Source organism: Pongo pygmaeus, chromosome 16 (assembly GCF_028885625.2).
Source record: "Pongo pygmaeus isolate AG05252 chromosome 16, NHGRI_mPonPyg2-v2.0_pri, whole genome shotgun sequence".
Classification (NCBI taxonomy): domain Eukaryota; kingdom Metazoa; phylum Chordata; class Mammalia; order Primates; family Hominidae; genus Pongo; species Pongo pygmaeus.
Window position 1 is genome coordinate 73,779,612 of NC_072389.2, and position 20,395 is coordinate 73,800,006.

The 20,395-nt window shown below is 40.4% G+C and overlaps 1 protein-coding gene across 1 annotated transcript; it reads left to right on the forward strand.

The window, feature by feature from the left end:
* Window positions 1-950: 950 nt before the first annotated feature.
* FEM1B (fem-1 homolog B) lies at window positions 951-20,180 on the forward strand. The gene is made up of 2 exons (XM_054451108.2): window positions 951-3,126; window positions 14,080-20,180. The coding sequence occupies exons 1-2, from the start codon at window positions 2,879-2,881 to the stop codon at window positions 15,713-15,715; spliced, it is 1,884 nt and encodes a 627-aa protein (XP_054307083.1). The 5' UTR covers window positions 951-2,878; the 3' UTR covers window positions 15,716-20,180.
* Window positions 20,181-20,395: the final 215 nt, after the last annotated feature.

Consider the following 20,395-nt stretch of genomic DNA (forward strand, 5'->3'; position numbering starts at 1 on the left):
TGCTGGAGCAAAGAGGTATCTTGGGGTGGAGGCCATACAATGCAAGTTCTGAGCCCCTCTCCAGCATGACCCTTGCAGCAGTCACCCCTCGTAGTACCCATCCAGTTATACCACCAAATTGAGGTAGAGAGGGCACGAGGAAGAAGGAAGTCTCTTATTCAGCAATGAGTCTGGATGAATCAGGTCTCCTTTAGAAAACAAAACTGGAAGAAGGGGCCTGTGTCTAGACTTTTTTTACATCACCTTCTTCAGAAAGTTGGTTGGGAATAGAATGTAGAATGATTCAGGAACATAATAGGATAAAAGGCTACGAGGAGAAGGTTTTTCTAAAGAGCCAGGCACTCCTCCAGGTCAGCTTGTGCCCAGGTAATCAGAGTGTGTTGGCAGGGGAGAGGGAGGGTGGTAGGGAGACGGAGATAGAGATATGGAGAGACGGAGAAGATAGAAAGGCAGAGAGGAGACAGATGGTAGATGAGGTGCATGCTTGCTGTATGGAGCCAGAAAAGGAAGTCATCACGCATCTGAATGTGTCATTGCCAAGTTCTGAGACCAAAAAGCCTGGGTCCCTGTCAAACACTGGGTTTTCTCATGACCCTGAAGTCCCCAAATAAACCAGCCAGCTTCCCCCACTTCTCTATCAGCTATTTCAGAGACCCTACCAGTAGAATCTTACCTTCAGCCCTTATTGCCAATGCTGTTTTTGTTATGGTAAGGAGAAAAATAACTCTCATGTTTCTGTAGGGATCGGCAATAAGTGGGTAAAGCTGAGCTGTAGAATGGCGAGAATTTGAGAAGGGACCCACACCTCCACCAATAGCTGCAATGGAAGTGAGGCCTTTACCTCCTAGAATTGGAATGGTGGGGTTCAAATAAAATAATGTATGTGAACTTGTTGAGCTGAGCCCTGTCCCTTGGAGCCACATAAATGCATTTGTTCTTTCTCTATGGTAAATTTTGTCCTTTGGGGAAGGGAGGAAGAGGGAGGAAGTCACTTTCATATTGAGCTTTTTGAGACTGTCCCAGCAGCTTCATCACCTACCATCCACTCCTACCATCCTAATCCAAGGCCTGTCCCCCTATCTACTCTTGCCTTCCAGAGTTTATTCTCCATACAGCAGCCAGAGTGATCTTTTTAAAAAACACAAATAGCATCTTGTCACTTCCCTCTTTAAAACCCTTCAAATGCCCCCATCACAGAGTAGACTTAAACCCTTTGCTATGGGTTATTAGGCCCTAACGTGTGTTGCATCCTCTGACTTCATCTCCTATCATTCTTACTGTGGTCCACTCTGCTGCAGCCACACTGACCTTTCTGTTTCTGAGCTCACCAGGCTGTTCCCTCCTCAGGGCTTTTATATTAGCTGTCCCCTTTGCCTAGAATACCGTCTGTTCTTGTCACTTGTCATAGAGGTCTTGTCTGATCACCCAAACTAAATGAGTGCCCCCATCATTCTATTTCATTTGCTTCAGAGCAAATGGTAATGATACCAGTTCAACTGATCTTGTCTATCATTTGTTGACTTGTTTGTTCCATTACTGAATCCCTAGTGCTAAGCAGAGCCTGGCACGTAGTCGACCTCTAATATTCGTTGGATAAATGATCGTTTCAAATCCTAACAACAATCTTGTGATGTCTGTGAGAAAACGGAGGTTCTGCCGGCTCAGGATGAGATTCCTGCTCTGTCTGAACGCGGGACTCGCTTTCCTTCCCAGGATACCTCGCTCCTTCCACCGCGAGCGCAGCTCCCCTTCGCTCCCATCTTTCTCTCACACTTAATCCCTTTCTCCGGGAATGTCAGGCCGTACTTCCAGTCCCTTCTCAGAGCCTGGTGCTGTGGCTCTCAAGCACTCCCACATTTAGAGAACTCAAAAACGCTGCCCTTTTCCTGAAATGGACCCTCTGAGTACGCGCAACCCCTTCCCTAATCCCTGATCAGTGGCAGAAAGAGGACCCGCACCGTCTATGGTAAAATAGGGTGGTCTCCTTAGCCCACCGGCTTAGCGCCTTCACTCCACCCCCCCTCCTTGGCTGGAGACCCTCAGGGCCGTGTAGGGGCCAGGAGGAGGTTCCAGGAGTCAAGGGCATTGAGGACATCCAGGCCCAAACGGGATGGGCCAACTGCGCGCAGCAGAACCTTTCTCCACCCTGCCCGCGTGTGCCCGCCGGTCGGCTTAGGCGGAGACACCCCACTTAACGTCCCTCCCGCTCCCGCCCTCTCCTCCCGGCCCTGTCTGCGAAAGCTTGCCTTCCTCCCCGCCCAAGTTCCGGCGCCGTTCTTGCGGGAGCGTTCCGCATCGCCCCGGGGGCCCCTACGCGAGGATCTCCGAAGCCGTGGGCAGCGCCTGGCACTTCTGAGCTCGGGGGACGACAGCCTGCAGGTTTCCTCCAGTCAGGGACGGCGAAGGGCGGAAAGCGCAGGAGGAGGCAGTGTTAGGCCTTAGGCCGGGTCAGGAGAGACGCTCCCATCTTTCGCCATCCGGGGTGCGCGAGGTCCTCTCGGGACCCGGCCGGCGACCCGTAGCTCGGGCACGCGCCTGTCGCATCGCGCAGGAAGGAGGGGTCCGGCCTGAGGCCCGGGGCGGCGGCCGCCATGGAGATCCCCTCGGTCCAGGGCCGGCGCCTGGGACCTGGCGGGTGGCCCTGACCGCCTTCCTCCCTGCCCGGGCTGGGTCGCGGACGTGCCCTTCGCGGCACTCGGCCTCCTCTGCGTCTCCGCCTTCCCCGGGCCGCACTGCTGCCTGGGCGCGGCGGCGGCGACGGCGCCCTGTTGAATGGGCTGTGAGGGCCCAGGTTTGAAGCGCTGGCGAACGCGGCCTCCGGGGGCGCACGGCAGCAGCAGCGGTGGCGACCAAACGGGTGTTGGAGTTGGCGGCGGCCATGGAGGGCCTGGCTGGCTATGTATACAAGGCGGCCAGCGAGGGCAAGGTGCTGACTCTGGCCGCCTTGCTTCTCAACCGGTCTGAAAGCGACATCCGCTATCTGCTTGGCTATGTCAGCCAGCAGGGAGGGCAGCGCTCCACGCCCCTCATCATCGCAGCCCGCAATGGACACGCAAAGGTGGTACGCTTGCTCTTAGAACATTACCGGGTCCAGACTCAGCAGACTGGCACCGTCCGCTTCGACGGGTAGGTACATCGCAAGCCAGCCTCTATCCGACGCGCGCGGACTCGTTAATTCACGGGCCCTCCCCTCCCTCACCCTCTCTTCCCCTCTCTTCATGTAGGTACTCACTTCTCCCCTTTTTGTACCTCCTCCTGCCCCACTAATGCCCACTTCATCTTCCAGGGCTAATACTCCATCCCATGTTTTGCTGCCCATCCTCGTCAGCCCCTACCCCTCATTCCCTCTGTGGGAAGATAACCACACCCTCGGCCTTGAGATCTAATAGTCGTCTTCTCTACTAGATAGTCTGTGAACAAGCCATTTGGAGGAGGTGGCTGCCTTTCCAGGTTTTACTTTTAGTGGAACTGGTGGTGTAACTGATCAGAAATTAAGGAGGTCAGCGGTTAACATTGAAGAACTCCGAAAGAGTTAGCTGGGCATCCATTTTTACCCCCTTCAAGTGAGTGGTTCCGTAAAACCTTCAGTGGGCTGCTGGGCGTTAATGTCAAAATAAGCACCTAGAACCAGCAGCAGCTGCAGCCTCATGAGGGATTGTCACGCAGCCAGACATCTCAAGACATGATTCCGATTCCTCCACATTGCTCGGTGTAGATATAGTGGCTACAAAAATGGCATTGGACCTGATGTGGGAGATGATGCCATTCTTAAATTACATCTTATCCTGTGATGTTGTGGGGAAGCTTGATCATTTACTGTTAGTTGAGGTGGGAAGTTTAAAGATGCACATTGTTATGCCTAAGATTTGCCCTTTAATTGTACGAATTTTTGGATATTTGACCAGAATTGTCAGGTTTGACATTATCCTCTTTTCTATGCTGGAGGATTATAACATGTTTTACAGATTACAACTGTATAACGATTTTGCTACATATGTTTTGGTTGACTTGTGCTAGTACATAAGCTATTTTAGCATTTTTTTTTTCTTTTGAAGTCAGTAGGGTCTGAGCGTAAAAATATATATCTTTAGTTTTGGTGATTAGAAACTGCCTGGCTAAAACTCGACTGAAAAAGCATTTCTTCTTTAAGATGACTAGGGAAATGTTCTGTTTCGGTTGATTCTTTTTTAGGTTTAAACAATAAAAGCTTTTTCTTCTATTTTAGATGAGTGGAAAATATTCATAGCATTACGTCTTAATGAAATGGTAGCCCATGGGCAATGGCTTGTATCACGGGTATCACCATTATACACATTAAGGAGGTGTTTTTTTTCATGTTGACCAAAGATGGCAACCTGATTCATGTTTGCTTTTCCTTACTGGCTTCCATGTCTTCTCTGTAACTCCTTGCATTTCCACACCTAGAGAAGGAGCGAAGCACAGTGACCTCTGAACCTCCAGTACCATTCCACCTGTATAGGCACATGAAGTCATTGAGATATGAATTTCTGTAATAACAGCTGCTTGGGAATACTGCTGCTGAGGCAATGTGCATAAGGGAGAACAGTGGGGAGAAAAAAGAGTTAAGAATTTCGAAAGGTTTTGCTTATTGCCATCTATTTCAGTCATCAAAGAGATGTTTTGAGGTGGCGATTAAAAGAACCTGAAATGACTAGAAATGTAGCATTGAGCCTGTGTAGTGGCTTATCTTGCCCAATGTTCTGTACTGGCCAGAGAAATTAATGAGTTCGGTAAGTAAACATTTATTGAACACCTACTGCGTGCTAGGTTCTGTGGTAGGGATTGGATATGCAGAGATGAATAACATACTCTTCTGTCTTGGAGGATGTCAGTCTGGGTGGGGGGAGAGAAATTAATAACATAAATGAGTATTTACAGATGCCATGCCATTTAGGGTTGTAGAAATCATTTGGACTACTGAGGGAAAACAGGGAAAGGAAGTGCTCAGTTTTATCCGGGGGGAATCTAGAAAGGCTTCACAGAGGAGGTGATGTTCGAGCTGTGTTTTAAAGAATAGTAGTAGGACATGAAGAAGAGGGGCAGCAGCTTGGTGCTCTTGCAGTGACTAGTGTTTCGGTGCTGTTGCAAGAAGGGATTCAAGTTGGAGCAATTAAGAAAGAGATTGTGGGAGACTGGAGAGAGCTGGAGACCAGATTTTGATGATCCCTGTATAAAGTACTAAGAGTCAGACTGGTTTAAACTGCAATCTCAAATGTTTCCATCATTTAAGATTTCATCTCCTTGATTCTGTATATCAGTTTAGCTTATGGATTATTACAATTATGAATTTATTAGCTGCTATGTAAAAATAGTTTAGTCTTTATTTATTAAATGCTTGTGATGGGCCTAGCCTGTGTCATGTCCTGGAGGAAATGTAAGGTACAGGAAATCTAAGGTTTTTACTTTCGAGAAGCTTACAAATTAATTAATAAAAGAGATATTGAAGTTCCTGGTACTCTGTGCATTCACACCTTCTGTGAGATTATTTTGCAGTTTATCCCAGTCATTTTAGCATTTTAGAACCAAAAAAGAGTGTGATGATTTCACTTTGCATTTGTTTCAGACATTGTGATAATATTAGCCTGAGTACATTAACAGAAAGCTGACTTGACCCTTGGGGGCTGACCTTTGAAAAGTACACAGCCAGCACTTGAGACACATGGCCATATAGGGATTAACAGCTGTGTGCTGAAGTAGATTAGTGTTTCTAATTTTTAGTCATTCACGTGCTAGCTTCATAATTTTTGGCCAAATTGTTCACTAACTATCCTGCTGTTTACTTAATAAATATCTTTTAAGTTGTCTGTTATTTGCTTGATAGTTGTCTTTAGAGTGTTTTACTTCTTAGCTTCATCCTGTGTAATTATGGGTTTGCTGCGTGTTTTGTGTGTGTGCGTGAGAGAGACATACATTAAAATAAATATTACAAAAGTTTTAAAAAGTCTGTTCTACCTAAAAACTTCTATAATACCTTAGGAAACTAAAGTGGATTCATGATAGCGCCTCGAGGGGAAAGGGACCACCCACCTAGATTAAGCCATTGATATTTGAGTTCTTGTTCACTTTTTTTTTTTTTTTTGAGACGGAGTCTCGCTCTGTCGCCCGGGCTGGAGTGCAGTGGCGCGATCTCGGCTCACTGCAAGCTCTGCCTCCTGGGTTCATGCCATTCTCCTGCCTCAGCCTCCCGAGTAGCTGGGACTACAGGTGCCCGCAACCACACCTGGCTATTTTTTGTATTTTTAGTAGAGACGGGGTTTCACCGTGTTAGCCAGGATGGTCTCCATCTTCTGACCTCGTGATCCGCACGCCTCGGCCTCCCGAAGTGCTGGGATTACAGGCGTGAGCCACCGTGCGCGGCCTCTTGTTCACATTTTTAGGAGTAACATTTGAGATTATTTTACTTGTGGCTTGACATGTGAATACCATGTTGATATAGATGAGTGAACAAGAAGAAAAGTCACATGAGTGGGAATGAAAGAAGATCCCTTAGTTGAATAGTGGGAAGCTGTTTGTTAAGGATGTTGTAAAAAGGGAACAGAACAAGGGGGAGGTGTCATGTGACCATGGAACATTGTGCTGGCCTGAGTTCTGAGGGTCTGACTGCTCTCTGCCAGAGTTTGTGGAGACCACCTGTCCTTGAAGGGGTTTGCTGATATGGATGGGGAGAATAGGACCTCCGAGAATTTTGAGGCTTTTTGTTGAGTGTTGTTACTTTTAAAGTCAGTGCTAGTACTAATACTTCTGATAAATGTTGAGGTAGAGGAAAGGCGTGAGGGGCTTGCCAGTATTTGACTTCGTTTAGAAAGTCATTGGCAATATATATTTCAAGGAATTATATTTCATGTAATACATGATTTTTAAGGGCTTTGGTTAAAATAAAGTGTGGATCATTTATATTTAATGAATTTTTATTTCCCTTTCAAATGCTTGAACCAGGCATTTCTATTTCAGATTGAACCAGGTAATAGATGAGCTCAGCCTTGTGATCAGAAATGTTATCTCTTATTGTGAAAAGTTTCCATCATCTGATGGATACTATTTGTTTGAAAAGGTGAATATCAGATTATAGTTTCTTGATTTGAAGATGAATACATAATAGAGAACTTGCATTGTAATTTTGGACTGGGCCTAGAAAGATCATTGCTTTATAGTGCTTCTCCTTTAGGAACTTAGTAAATACTGCATTAATTTTATTTTATCTTTAATTTCTGTTAAATGTATTTGGTATTTTGTTTTGAGGCAGTATAGTCTTACAATTTTAGCTAGATTTTATAGATGGAGGAATGTCATAAATGTTAGTATTATAATTCTCTTTAATCTGTTTAATATTTTGATTTAGATGTAGAAATTCTAAATTTACCAAGGCTAATGTTTCTGAAGGACCAGTCTTGTGAAACATTCTGCATTGAATTCTTTTGTCATAGAATATTTTTAAAATTTTTAATTGCCTCAATAGAAATAGGTAATTGGAACTTTTTTGAGGCTCCTGTCAAATGACTGTAGCTCAAGGGAAAAAATGGAAATTATTAGACTATACCAGGAAAAATATTAAACTGACTAAGTAGTTTCCATTATAAAAACGAAGTGAATACTTGTAATTTAATCTTTACTCTTACATCATAGATTCTGAGAAGTTTGAGATCAGAAAAATATTTTAATCACTTTTTGTCTCTTTTCATCTCTAAAATGAGGGTAATGCTTTTCTTATAGGGTTGTTGCTGGGGTTAAAGATAATGTGATTGCCTATTTTAATCTAACATTTCTTGAGTTTGAAGTAGTTTAGATTCCTGTTCCTGGCATATAATAATTATATGTTTTAAAAACCAGGCCAGTTGCAGTGGCTCACACCTGTAATCCCAGCACTTTGGGAGGCCTAGGTGGGGAGATCATTTGAGCTCAGGAATTTGAGACCATCCTGGGCAACATAGTGAGACCTCATCTCTACCAAAAAAAAAAAAAAGGTAGTATGCAGTCTCAGCTACTCAGGAGGCTGAGGTGAGTGGATCCCTTGAGCCTGGGAGATCTAGGCGGCAGTGAGCAGTGGTCGTGCCACTGCCATAAGCAGTGATTGTGCCACTGTACTTAGCCTGTGCAACAGAGCAAGACCCTGTTTCAAAACAAAAGAAAACAAATCCAGTGCAAGGAAACATTGTAACTATGTAATTGTCACTATGTATTAACTTTGTATTTTTTGATTATATTAATCAGTTTGGAAATGTTCTTTAAATTGAAACAAATGTTTGAACAATGATGTGTACTATGTTTCCTTATGTTTGATGCATTTTATGGTATGCCAAGTACTTTTGTATTTTTAATCTCATGTAAACTTTTTTTTTTTTTTTTTGAGATGGAGTCTCACTCTTGTTGCCCAGGCTAAAGTGCAATGGCGCAATCTTGGCTCACTGCAACCTCTGCCTCCTGGGTTCAAGCAATTCTCCTGCCTCAGCCTCCCGAGTAGCTGGGATTACAGACATGCGCCACCACACCTGGCTAATTTTGTATTTTTAGTAGAGACGGGGTTTCTCCATGTTGGTCAGGCTGGTCTTGAACTCCCGACCTCAGGTGATTCGCCCGCCTCGGCCTCCCAAAGTGCTGGGATTACAGGCGTGAGCCACTGTGCCCAGCCCTCATGTAAACTTTTTAGTTATTTATCTGCATAATAGTTAATATTATAACTATAATATAATAGTATAATAGGGCATAATAATAGTAGCTACCTCACAGGATTATTGTGAAGATTAAGTGAGATATTTTGCATATTCAGCAGTGAATACAGTGCTTGGCACTGTATTTGGTATAAATTACCAAAGTAATTTGGTATGAATTACTTGAATTGAAATTACTTGAAATTGAAATTACTTGAAATGAAAGTATTTGGTATAAATTACTTGTATTCATTTAAACTGTTTTTCTTTGAAGTCATTTGTGCCTGTTTTTGTTTTTAATTATATCTGTTTTTTTAGTGGAGGTATATAATATCTAGTAAAGTACATGAATCTTGTGTACAATACTGTACGATGAATTTTTAATATGTTTACATCCATCTAGTCACTTTCTAGATCAATGTGTAGAACACTTTATCACTCTAAAAGTTTCCCTTGTGCCCCTTCTCAGTTTCCTCCCTTTCCTTCCCAGAGGTAATGATTATTTTGACTTCTGATAGGGTTTGGCTATGTCCCACCCAAATCTTATCTTGAATTCCCACGTGTTGTGGGAGGGACCTGGTGGGAGGTAATTGAATCATGGGGGCAGGTCTTTCCCGTGCTGTTCTCCTGATAGTAAGTCTCACGGAATCTGATGGTTATAAGGGGGAGATTCCCTGCACAAGCTCTCTTTGCCTGCTGCCATCCACGTAAGATGTGACTTGCTGCTCTTTGCCTTCTGCCATGATTGTGAAGCCTCCCCAGCCATGTGGAACTGTAAGTCCAGTAAACCTTTTTCTTTTGTAAGTTGCCCAATTTCGAGTATGCCTTTATCAGCAGCGTGAAAATGGACTAATACAACTTCTGTCACCACAGATTAGTTTTGTCTGTACTTGAACTTCCTATAAGCAGAATTATGTAGTACGTACTCTTTTTGTCTGGCTTTTTTCGCTTAACACAGTGTCTTTGAGATTCATCCATGTACTTGCATGTATCAGTAGTTTCTTTTTTTAATGATGTGTGGTATTCCATTGCATAAATGTACTACAGTTTATCCATTTCCTATTAATTAATATTTTGGTTGTTTCCCGTGTTTGACTGTTATGAATAAAACTGCAGTGAACATTTGTGTATGTTGTTTGTTGGACATTTGCATTTAGTTGTCTGGTATATATCAAGGAGTGGAATTGCTGGGTCATCAGGTAGGTGTATGTTTAACTAACAGATACTGCCAAATAATTTCCCCAAAGTTCAACAACCAAATTACATTCCTACTTGCAGTTTCCACCAGCAATGAGAATGTCAGTTGCCACATCTTGCTCAACACTTATTATTGCCCTGTCAGTCTTGTTAAATTTAGCTATTCTGCTGGGTGTGTATATTGGTAAACTGGTTTTAATTTGCATTTCCCTGTTAAGTAATTATCTTGAGCATCTTTTCATATGCTTATTGGCCATTTGGATATCTTTTGTGAAGTATACTTGTTCAGTATTTTTTTTTTTCTTAAATTGAGTGGAGACAGGATCTTGCTGTGTCGCGCAGGCTGGTCTTGAACTCTTGGGTTCAAACAGTCCTCTTCTTAGCCCCCTGCAGTGCTGGGATTACAGGTGTGAACCACTGCACCTGGCCACTTAATCGCTTTGTTTATAATGTTTTTTGATGAATGGAAGTTCTAGTTTTAATGAAATCCAATAAATACTTTCTTTTTCTTTAACGGTTAATGCTTTTTTTTGGTATTCTGTTCAAGAAATTGTGATCAACACTAAATTCAATAAGATAGTCTATGGCTTTTTTTTTTATTTTGAGAAGCTTTTCACACTACAGGTCTATACTGCGTCTCTAATTTTTGTATGTACTGTGAGGTAGGAATCAAGGTTAATTATTTTCCATATAGATTATCTTGTTGCTCCAGAACTATTTATTAAAAAGACCATGTTTTCTACCTGAATTTCACTGGAGCCTTTGTCAGAAATCAAGGGATTCTGTATGTGTGAATCTATTTCTGGAGTTTTTTTTTTTTTTTGTCTGTTGATAATATTATTCTGTCCCCATGCCAGCACTTATTTTAATTACTGTAGTTTGTCCTCTAACTATTTTTCTTGAAGATTATCTTGGTTGTTTGCATTTCCATATTCTTTTTAGAATTGGCCTGTCAGTTCTTTCTTTCTCTCTTTCCCTTCCTCCCTTTCCTTCCTCTCCTTCCCATTTTAGAGAGAGGGTCTCGCACTGTTGCTCAGGCTAGAGTGCAGTGGCCTGATCATGGCTCATTGTAGCCTCGACCTCTTGGATTCACATACACACACACACACACACACACATATACCACACAACCTGCTAGGATTTTCATTTGGTTGATATCGAATCTATAGATCATTTTGGGGGAGAATTGACATCTTAACATTATAGAGTCTTCTGGATCATGAACATGGAATATTTTCCCATTTATTTAGATTTACTTATCTCAGGAGTGTTGTAGTTTTCAGTGTAGAAGTCTTGTGCATTTTTCATTAGATCTATTACTATTTATTGGTATTTTCTGATGCGGTTGCAAGTGGTATTTTTTGACAATAAATAAATGTTTATTGAACTTTACATAATCATGACAATAAAAACATAATAAGTGAACTTTAATTAAACTGAATTGTTTGCAAAACATATAGTTGGCATCACTGATGTAGTGTCTTATTTTCTTGATTCATTCTTTTTTTTTTTTTGAGATGGAGTTTTGCTCTTGTCACCCAGGCTGGAGTGCAGTGGTGCAATCTCAGCTCACTGCAACCTCCGCCTCCTGGGTTCAAGTGATTCTCCTGCCTCAGCCTCCTGAGTAGCTGGGATTATAAGCATGTGCCACCACTCCTGGCTAATTTTTGTATTATTATTAGAGACGGGGTTTCACCATGTTGGCCAGGTTGGTCTCGAACTCCTGACCTCCGGTGATCCACCTGCTTTGGCCTCCCAAAGTGCTGGGATTACAGGCATGAGCCACCGCACCCGGCCTGATTCATTCCTTAGTTAAAATCAATTAACAAATGCATTTTTAAAAATAAAAAATTAAAAAATAATTTTAGGGGGCTTCTGATCTTTTTTGAGGTATATCTTACATGCAGTAAAATGCAGAGATCTTAAGTATGCAGTTTGGTGAGTTTTTTCCCTAAATATCCATGTGGCTGCCACCCAGATGAAAATATAGGACATTTCCAGTACCTTCAAGTCTTTTCCCAGCCAGTCCTAGCCTCTTCTGTGAAGGTAACCACTGTTACTGAGAGGGCTTTTGTTTATAAACATTTTGTGTCATTATTTGAAACTGAAGAAGTAATTGCTTAAATTATTATAAAATGAGTATTTTCAGTAGAAGTGATAAAGGGTATTGTTTTTTGTGGTGATGTTAACTGGGGTTAAACCATATTTATATGTCTTAGTCTGTTCTGCGGTGTTATAACAAAATACCTGACGCTAATTTATGAACAGAAATTTATTTCTCATATTTCTGGAGGCTGGAATGTTCAAGATCAAGGTGCCAATAGGTTCAGTTGTCTGGTGAGGGCCGCATCCTCCAGAGGGGAGGAATGCTGTGTCCTCACATGGTGGAAAGTGAAAAGGCAAGCCAGCGGAACGTTGCTAATGCCTCTTTATTTTTTATTTATTTATTTATTTATTTTGAGATGAAGTTTTGCTCTGTTTCCCAGGCTGAGTGCAGTGGCATGATGTCAGCTCACGGCAACCTCTGCCTCCCAGGTTCAAGCGATTCTCTTGCCTCAGGCTCCTGAGTATCTGGGATTATAGGCGTATGCCACCATGCCTGGCTAATTTCTGTATTTTTGGTAGAGATGGGGTTTCACCATGTTGGCCAGGCTCATCTTGAACTCCTGACCTCAAGTGATCTGCCCACTTCAGCCTCCCAAAGTACTGGGATTATAGGCTTGAGCCACCACACCAGGCCTAACGCCTCGTGTGTGGTCCTTAATCTCATTCACAAGTGGAGGAGCCCTCATGACCTAATCACCTCTTCAAGACATCACCTCTTAATGCTATTCATGTTTGGCAACACCTGAACTTTGGTGGGAACACATTCAAACTATAGCACCAGGAGCATTATTCTCTTTTCCACTTCATGGGGGATATAATTTGACCAGTGTTATAAGGTTGTATAGTGAGAAGCTCACTAGTGTGGTTTTTGGTATGTATATTTAATTGCTCTAGTGAATATTCCTTTGATCAACCTTTCTTCTTAACACTTCCAAGTGTACTTACTGCTTCTAGCACAGTAGACTATCTCCAGCAAAAATCTACTTACCAGGTCTTTTGGTTAGTGGTAAGAAATTTAGAAATTAAGGTTGGGGAAAAATTGACAGTAGAAAGGTGGGAAAGATCAGACTCTAGCAATAGTCTAATTTTGTACGTTAAGTAGAGAATCTAGCACATATCAGATGTTGAGTAAGTAAGTGATAAATATGAAGCCACAAGTCCAGTCATGTCAGAGAAGATAACTGCTTGGTTTTCCAAAAGTGCTAATTATTTCCTGCTGTTAGTATTTTTTTCCTATAGTGGTTGATTGAGGAACACACGGACAAGCAGTATATGCACACACATATACATATACATTTTTAAAACTTTTAAATTGGAGCATAACGTAACTTAGAGAAAAATGCACTAATTATAAATATATACAAATTTCACAAAGTGAACATATTTGTTTACTAGAGTCTCCTTTGTGCTTTCTCCCATTCACTACCTCTCCTCAAAAGTAACCAGTATCCTCACTTCTAACACTGCAGATAGGTATGTAAATGTAATAATATAATATGTGCTGTGTTCATCTGACTTCTTTTTCTCAGCATCAGGTTTATGTTATCTGTTCATACTGTGTATGGAGCAGTAATTATTTCATTCTCATTGCTGTAGTATAGTACTCAATTAGCTTAGGGGAAACTTACTTGCTTTATTTTTTTCTTCTTAAAGCAGTGTCTAACACAGCTTTAATGTAGGGTTGGGGTGGCTTTCATAATTGTCAGAAACTGCTTGCTACCTGGAGGCTACTGGGAAGGAGGAACATGCTGTTCTCCTAGGAACCAGTGAATCAACTTGGTGGTGAAGAAGCTACCTCCACACATTTCCTCTGTGCCTTCTGAAATGTATTTACTTTTGCTAGTAGAAAGTTGGTGATTTTTCAGGTTTGTTTTTTAGGGTTGTATACTCTAGTAGTAACAGTAATAGCTAGCATATATTGAGTTTTATATTAGGTACAAGTACTATGCAAAGTGCTTTCCTTAAATTACCTGTTTTTATTTTCATGAGAACTGATGTTTTATTAACGTTCTGGAGAGTGAGGTCTTGGTCAGTAAGAGTGAATACATCCCTTAAACATATGTTAGGCTGTGGCTTCCGTTATCTAACTGCTTATTCTTTTCATGTGTAGGTATGTCATTGATGGTGCCACTGCTCTTTGGTGTGCAGCTGGAGCAGGACATTTTGAAGTTGTTAAACTTCTAGTCAGCCATGGAGCCAACGTGAACCATACCACAGTAACTAATTCAACCCCCCTGCGGGCAGCATGCTTTGATGGCAGACTGGACATTGTGAAATACTTGGTTGAAAATAATGCCAACATCAGCATTGCCAACAAATATGACAACACTTGCCTAATGATTGCGGCATATAAGGGACACACTGATGTGGTCAGATACCTTTTAGAACAACGTGCTGATCCCAATGCCAAAGCACATTGTGGAGCCACAGCATTGCACTTTGCAGCTGAAGCTGGGCACATAGATATTGTGAAAGAGCTGATAAAATGGCGTGCTGCTATAGTAGTGAATGGCCATGGGATGACGCCATTGAAAGTAGCTGCCGAAAGCTGTAAAGCTGATGTTGTTGAACTGTTACTCTCTCATGCTGATTGCGACCGAAGAAGTCGGATTGAAGCTTTGGAACTCTTGGGTGCCTCCTTTGCAAATGACCGTGAGAACTATGACATCATAAAGACATACCACTATCTATATTTAGCCATGTTAGAGAGGTTTCAAGATGGTGATAACATTCTCGAAAAAGAGGTTCTTCCACCAATCCATGCTTATGGGAATAGAACTGAATGTAGAAATCCTCAGGAACTGGAGTCCATTCGGCAAGACAGAGATGCTCTTCATATGGAAGGCCTTATAGTTCGGGAACGGATTTTAGGTGCTGACAATATTGATGTTTCTCATCCCATCATTTACAGGGGAGCTGTTTATGCAGATAATATGGAATTTGAGCAGTGTATCAAGTTGTGGCTTCACGCCCTGCACCTCAGACAGAAAGGTAACAGGAACACCCACAAGGATCTTCTTCGATTTGCTCAAGTTTTCTCACAAATGATACATTTGAATGAAACTGTGAAGGCCCCAGACATAGAATGTGTTTTGAGATGCAGTGTTTTAGAAATAGAACAAAGCATGAACAGAGTGAAAAATATTTCAGATGCTGATGTCCACAATGCTATGGACAATTATGAATGTAATCTCTATACCTTTCTGTATTTAGTGTGCATCTCTACCAAAACACAGTGCAGCGAAGAAGATCAGTGCAAAATTAACAAGCAGATCTACAACCTGATTCACCTTGATCCCAGAACTCGTGAAGGTTTCACCTTGCTGCATCTGGCTGTCAACTCCAATACTCCAGTTGATGATTTCCACACCAATGACGTCTGCAGCTTTCCAAATGCACTTGTCACAAAGCTCCTGCTGGACTGTGGCGCTGAGGTGAATGCTGTGGACAATGAGGGAAACAGTGCCCTTCATATTATCGTTCAGTACAACAGGCCCATCAGTGATTTTTTGACCTTGCACTCCATCATCATTAGCCTAGTTGAAGCCGGAGCTCACACTGACATGACGAATAAACAGAATAAGACTCCGCTAGACAAAAGTACAACTGGGGTATCTGAAATACTGCTTAAAACTCAAATGAAGATGAGTCTCAAGTGCCTGGCTGCCCGAGCAGTTCGGGCTAATGACATTAACTATCAAGACCAGATCCCCAGAACTCTTGAAGAGTTTGTTGGATTTCATTAAGTGACTGGATATGTAAAGTCGTTTAATGTGGTGCTAAAAAGTAAAGGACTTTAATCACAGACAGTAGAATTATGTGTTCATAAATTCTGCTTTTCTTTCCACTACCCTTCCTCCCATCCCATCCTTCCTTAGTTCTGTATTTGTTTTTCTTGCCTCATGGTAATTGATTTCAGACAGACTTTAAACAAAGCCACATTGTTTTGGTGTAACTGTAAGGTGTTTGGATATTGGTCACCTATTTGTCTTTCTTTTTTTTTTAAAGGAACAGATATAAAATGTTTTGTTTATGTAACAAGGGACATTTATAATTTCAAGTTGATAATGTTTTAAACAGCTGCTTACAAAAGTATTTCTGTTAAGCCTATGTCAGCATGTTATCCATGCAGCAGTTTTGAGGATTTTACGAAGAAAAAGAGCTAAAAAGGAACATTAAAAGGAATGGGATATCCAGGTGTTCTGCACATGCCAAACTGCTGTAGATAGTTTACACTCTTCCATTATTTATACGGAGTGATGCAGCACATTTTAGCATTCAGGAGGATTTTTAAAAAATAGCTGCAGATTAATCTGGAAAACGTGCTAATTTAATAATAGTTACAAATTTATAAAGTTAAATCCATTTGAAATTGTTGCATTGTGCTGGGTAGTATATACAAAATGGTTATCATCTTACACCAACTTTTCAGAGAATCTTGATGGACTCTGCCTTTAGGCTTGAATTCTTCAAAGTCTATTTTAATGAAATTTATCTAAATTGCAGCAGTCTATTTGATTCAGCTCATAGACATGTAAAAATTATGAATGCTGTTTTCTTATGAAACAAATTGTCACAGTGTAGTTATACATTCTATTTTTGTCCCCTTTTCCCCTTTTCCTCCTGTATCTTTTAAAATTTGGAAACTACTTTTCCAGAAGGCATTATTTATGCCTCCCTAATAAGGTATTTTATTTATGACAGATGAAAAGGAACCAGGATATTTTTGCATTTTTTCGCTTTCTTAGTCTGTGACAAGAAGTAGAAATATCACTAGTGTGGTATAGGAACTTATGTGTTTTTTATGATGAAAATAATTCTCAATGCCACTTGAAAGGTAATTGTGTCTGAGAGCTGCAAATTTTTCAACCACAAAATGTCACTTATTCCTACAGGCTATACAGAGGTCTTTATGGTTTTTTTGTTTTGTTTTGTTTTAATGGCAACATTGTAACTGTCAAACTAAAAGGGTATTCTGTGATTATCTTTTAAGCATTACAGAAATTCAAGTGAAAGTTATATGCTTATTTCTATTGATGTTAAAAATGATAATGAAAGCAAAATTAGCTGTATCTGTAATTTTCTCTCTAGTGCCAAATGAATGCCTTAGCTACTCATAGTGCATGGTACTGTAAGTAAAGACCTGTAGCTTTTTTTTTTTCTTTAATGAAAAGCATTATAATGATGTAGCAGCATCAGATATAAACTTAAAAAAAGGTTTCAATTAACATTTTATATATGGATAATGCTTTGTAAAGTATAAGAGAAAGGTTGCAGTTGGATCAGTATAAAACAATGACCAAGCCAAAATCAACACCTAGGGCCTTAAATAAAATAGAGATACCCCACAAAATGAAATATTTTGAAGGATGGGAGGGGACAGAAGGGGAGACTATCCCCCAAGGATGCAAGATACTTTTTACAGTTGCTATCATTATACTTTGTCTTCTTGCTTCAGTTACGAAGATTTTGATGGTAAATTCTGTCATGGTAATAGATATCTATTTTCCTAACCCGAGATTTTACAAGGAAGGTTTTTAGGTTGGCTTAAACGGAGGTATTTATTTGAGTGAGCCCTAATTTGAAAATTACCAGACTTGATCCTCCTGGTATGAATCAAGGAAATACTGTACCTTGCTCTTAGCAACTCCCAGTGGCCTGAAAGAGAAAATGCACTTCTTCAAGGTGAGTGAATCATGCTTTTTCCACAGTTCAGATCAGACCCTTTATTTTTCAAACTACAAGGCCTGCTTATTGGACAGTCTAAGGAATAGCTTTGATACTTGGTATTCAGTTGGTTCCATTATTAATGTATATTATTTTTATTTAAACATCAAAACTTAAAATATCAGATAATGTTGCATGTTTTAAAAACACATTTCATCCCTTTGGCTACCCAGGACCAGCACTATTTAAGACACTGCTTATTTATAAAATGAGGATAATGATTATATGTACATATTCAGACATCAAAATTTAATGACATTCTATTTTGAGAAGGGAAGACAATGCTGAAGAAAGTAAAACTGTTGATTGAAATGCTGACAGGTTGGAGAACGAATTTGAAGACAGTGGAATAAACTATGAACTATGCTAATGGTAATTAGATTTTTTTGTTTGTTTGTTTAGTATAGTGGTAAATTGTGTAGTATCTTGCTGAGAATCTAATTCTATCTTGTAAAATCAATCCAAATGTGTATTGTGAAACATCTGTATAAAATCATTTTTGAAATAAGTGATCTACATGCCTGTTTTTTTAAAATGTTTTTGGTAGAATTGTTTGAAAATATGTTTAGCCAGACCCTTCCCCAACTTAATTTTTTTTAAAAAAAGGAAAATAGGTAAGGAAATGATAGTTTTATATCTCAGCCCTCTGTGAACTCTAGGCTGTCTCCATTTTGCAGCCACTTTGGTCATTTGATGTTTACTATTGGTATACTTATGCTTTGAATTGTAACTCTTCATTGATGGTATTACAGATTCAACCAAAACTTCTCTGTCCTGTTCAGTAATTGTTATATAAATCTGGATGAGCTAGGGAGGCCCGGGTGGATGTTTTCATTCGCAAATCATGAGAAACTTAAGTGGGTTTTATGCACTTGATAGAGTTGGCAAAATTCAACTATTGAGTTTAAGTTAACTATTTAACTCAAGGAATAGGTGGCAAACCCATCCCCTCAATTGATAAAGAAGGGGGAACATTTTTACATTAGAACTGACACTGACAACATAGCTTTTTCAGTCCACCCTGGTTGCTCTAGTAGCCCACAGCCCAATCATGTTAAGGTTCTTTGCTGTGGGAATTTTAAATAAACCAAACCCCAAAGCAGACCATCTGTAAGCTTTGGTCTGCTTGTTTCTGAGAAGGGTTTTATTTCATTATACTAATAGTGGACTAATAATTGGTAATTGTGAGAACTTAGGTATGATAGCATTGTTTGAAGTAAAATATGATCTGGGGGCAGCAGCTTTTTAAATACCAACTCTGTTTGACAAATGTTTTGAAAATTAAAATTTCAAGTGAGCAACACCCTGTTAAGAGTTTCCACTATAGTTGAGGCAGCTACTTTATGAATAAGACCACTTTGGGTTATTCGAGCAGAAGCATTTGTTTTTTTTGGAATGAGGTGGGATGAGGAGTGAGTTGCCAGACCTTTGATTACAGTTTGCTGGTTTAGAAACAGCCAGTGGCTGAATTAGTGAATAGATGAATGAAAGTATAAAGGACTTGTTTTTTTATGGTAGATTTTCTGTAAGAATCTTTAATGTTCCTTTTCAGATTAGTCAGATGTGTTGATGCACACATGACTATTCTGTTTTTCTCACTGACTATAACATTAAAAAGGGGTTAAAGAAAACAAAACTCTGCCTTTTGTGCTATGAAATATTTTTAGTCCAGAGGTTTTAAGCTATGTGTCCATTCCTACTCTGAAAATGCATAGCTTTGTTCTGGATGTTATCTCTTGAAAGCAGAAAACTCCTATGTGTTTATCACATTGCAGGGCTTTCTTATGTATTTCTGGCAGACTTGCCCAAATCTTTAGATGGGCTGGGTTGTACAGCATGCCCTCCCCCAAATATGGGATCTGAAATAAATACTACACTATTGATAGTGGAGATATATTAATTTTTAAAACTGTAAAGTAAATGTGGTCTCTAGTCTAGGTTTGTGGTGTGTACCTTTGTGTTAATGTGTAGGGAAGAGACAGTGACTTGATGGTTATGGGGAGTGTATCTTGATGTGTGTATAGGGATAAGTATTGCTAAATTATTAACAGCTTTTATTCAGGGTGAGTCATGTGATGAATGGCCTAATCAGAAAAATGAAGGAGCAAAGATGCAAGCTTGCCAAATGATGAAACGAACAAGATTTTGTATCTATTTTTTATCAGGTGTTGTAAAATTTGTGCATGGCTTTTTGTTGTTGTTGCTTAGTAACTGGTAGAGAAGAAAAGATGAGGAAAGAAACTCAGCTTTCCTCACCAGTCTTTTCAGAGGTACACAGTTGGGGAGTAAAATCTGACTGGCCTAATCGATGGAAAAGACCCTGTCCTTTTCACCCCATCCTGCAATCCTCCGTGCAGAGGAACTACATTGTTGTATTCTAGTAATTCACTGTGATTTATAACAAACCGGTGATGTCATTCTATTGTGCACTTTTGTCAAACCATTTATGTGACTTTAATAAACATAGTAAACTTGCCGACTGCACCAGAGGTCCATTAGTGATTTATATATTGCATGACATTTTCTATTTGAGTTTGACATGTAGAGTCATTTTTAGTTTCATGGCAATTGACAGTCCTAATAACTCAGCTAATTTGAAACTAACAATCTTGCTGTGTAAAAGGAAAAAATGGTGTTTGTGTTCAGTAAATGTTTGAAAAAAACTACTTTGAGGTTTGTGTCTTTATTATTCAGTGTGC

Coding starts and splice junctions, on each gene's coding strand:
- FEM1B (XM_054451108.2), top strand. CDS start 2,879: ATGGAGGGCCTGGCTGGCTATGTATACAAGGCGGCCAGCGAGGGCAAG. Junction 3,127..14,079: donor GGCACCGTCCGCTTCGACGG/GTAGGTACATCG, acceptor TTTCATGTGTAG/GTATGTCATTGATGGTGCCA.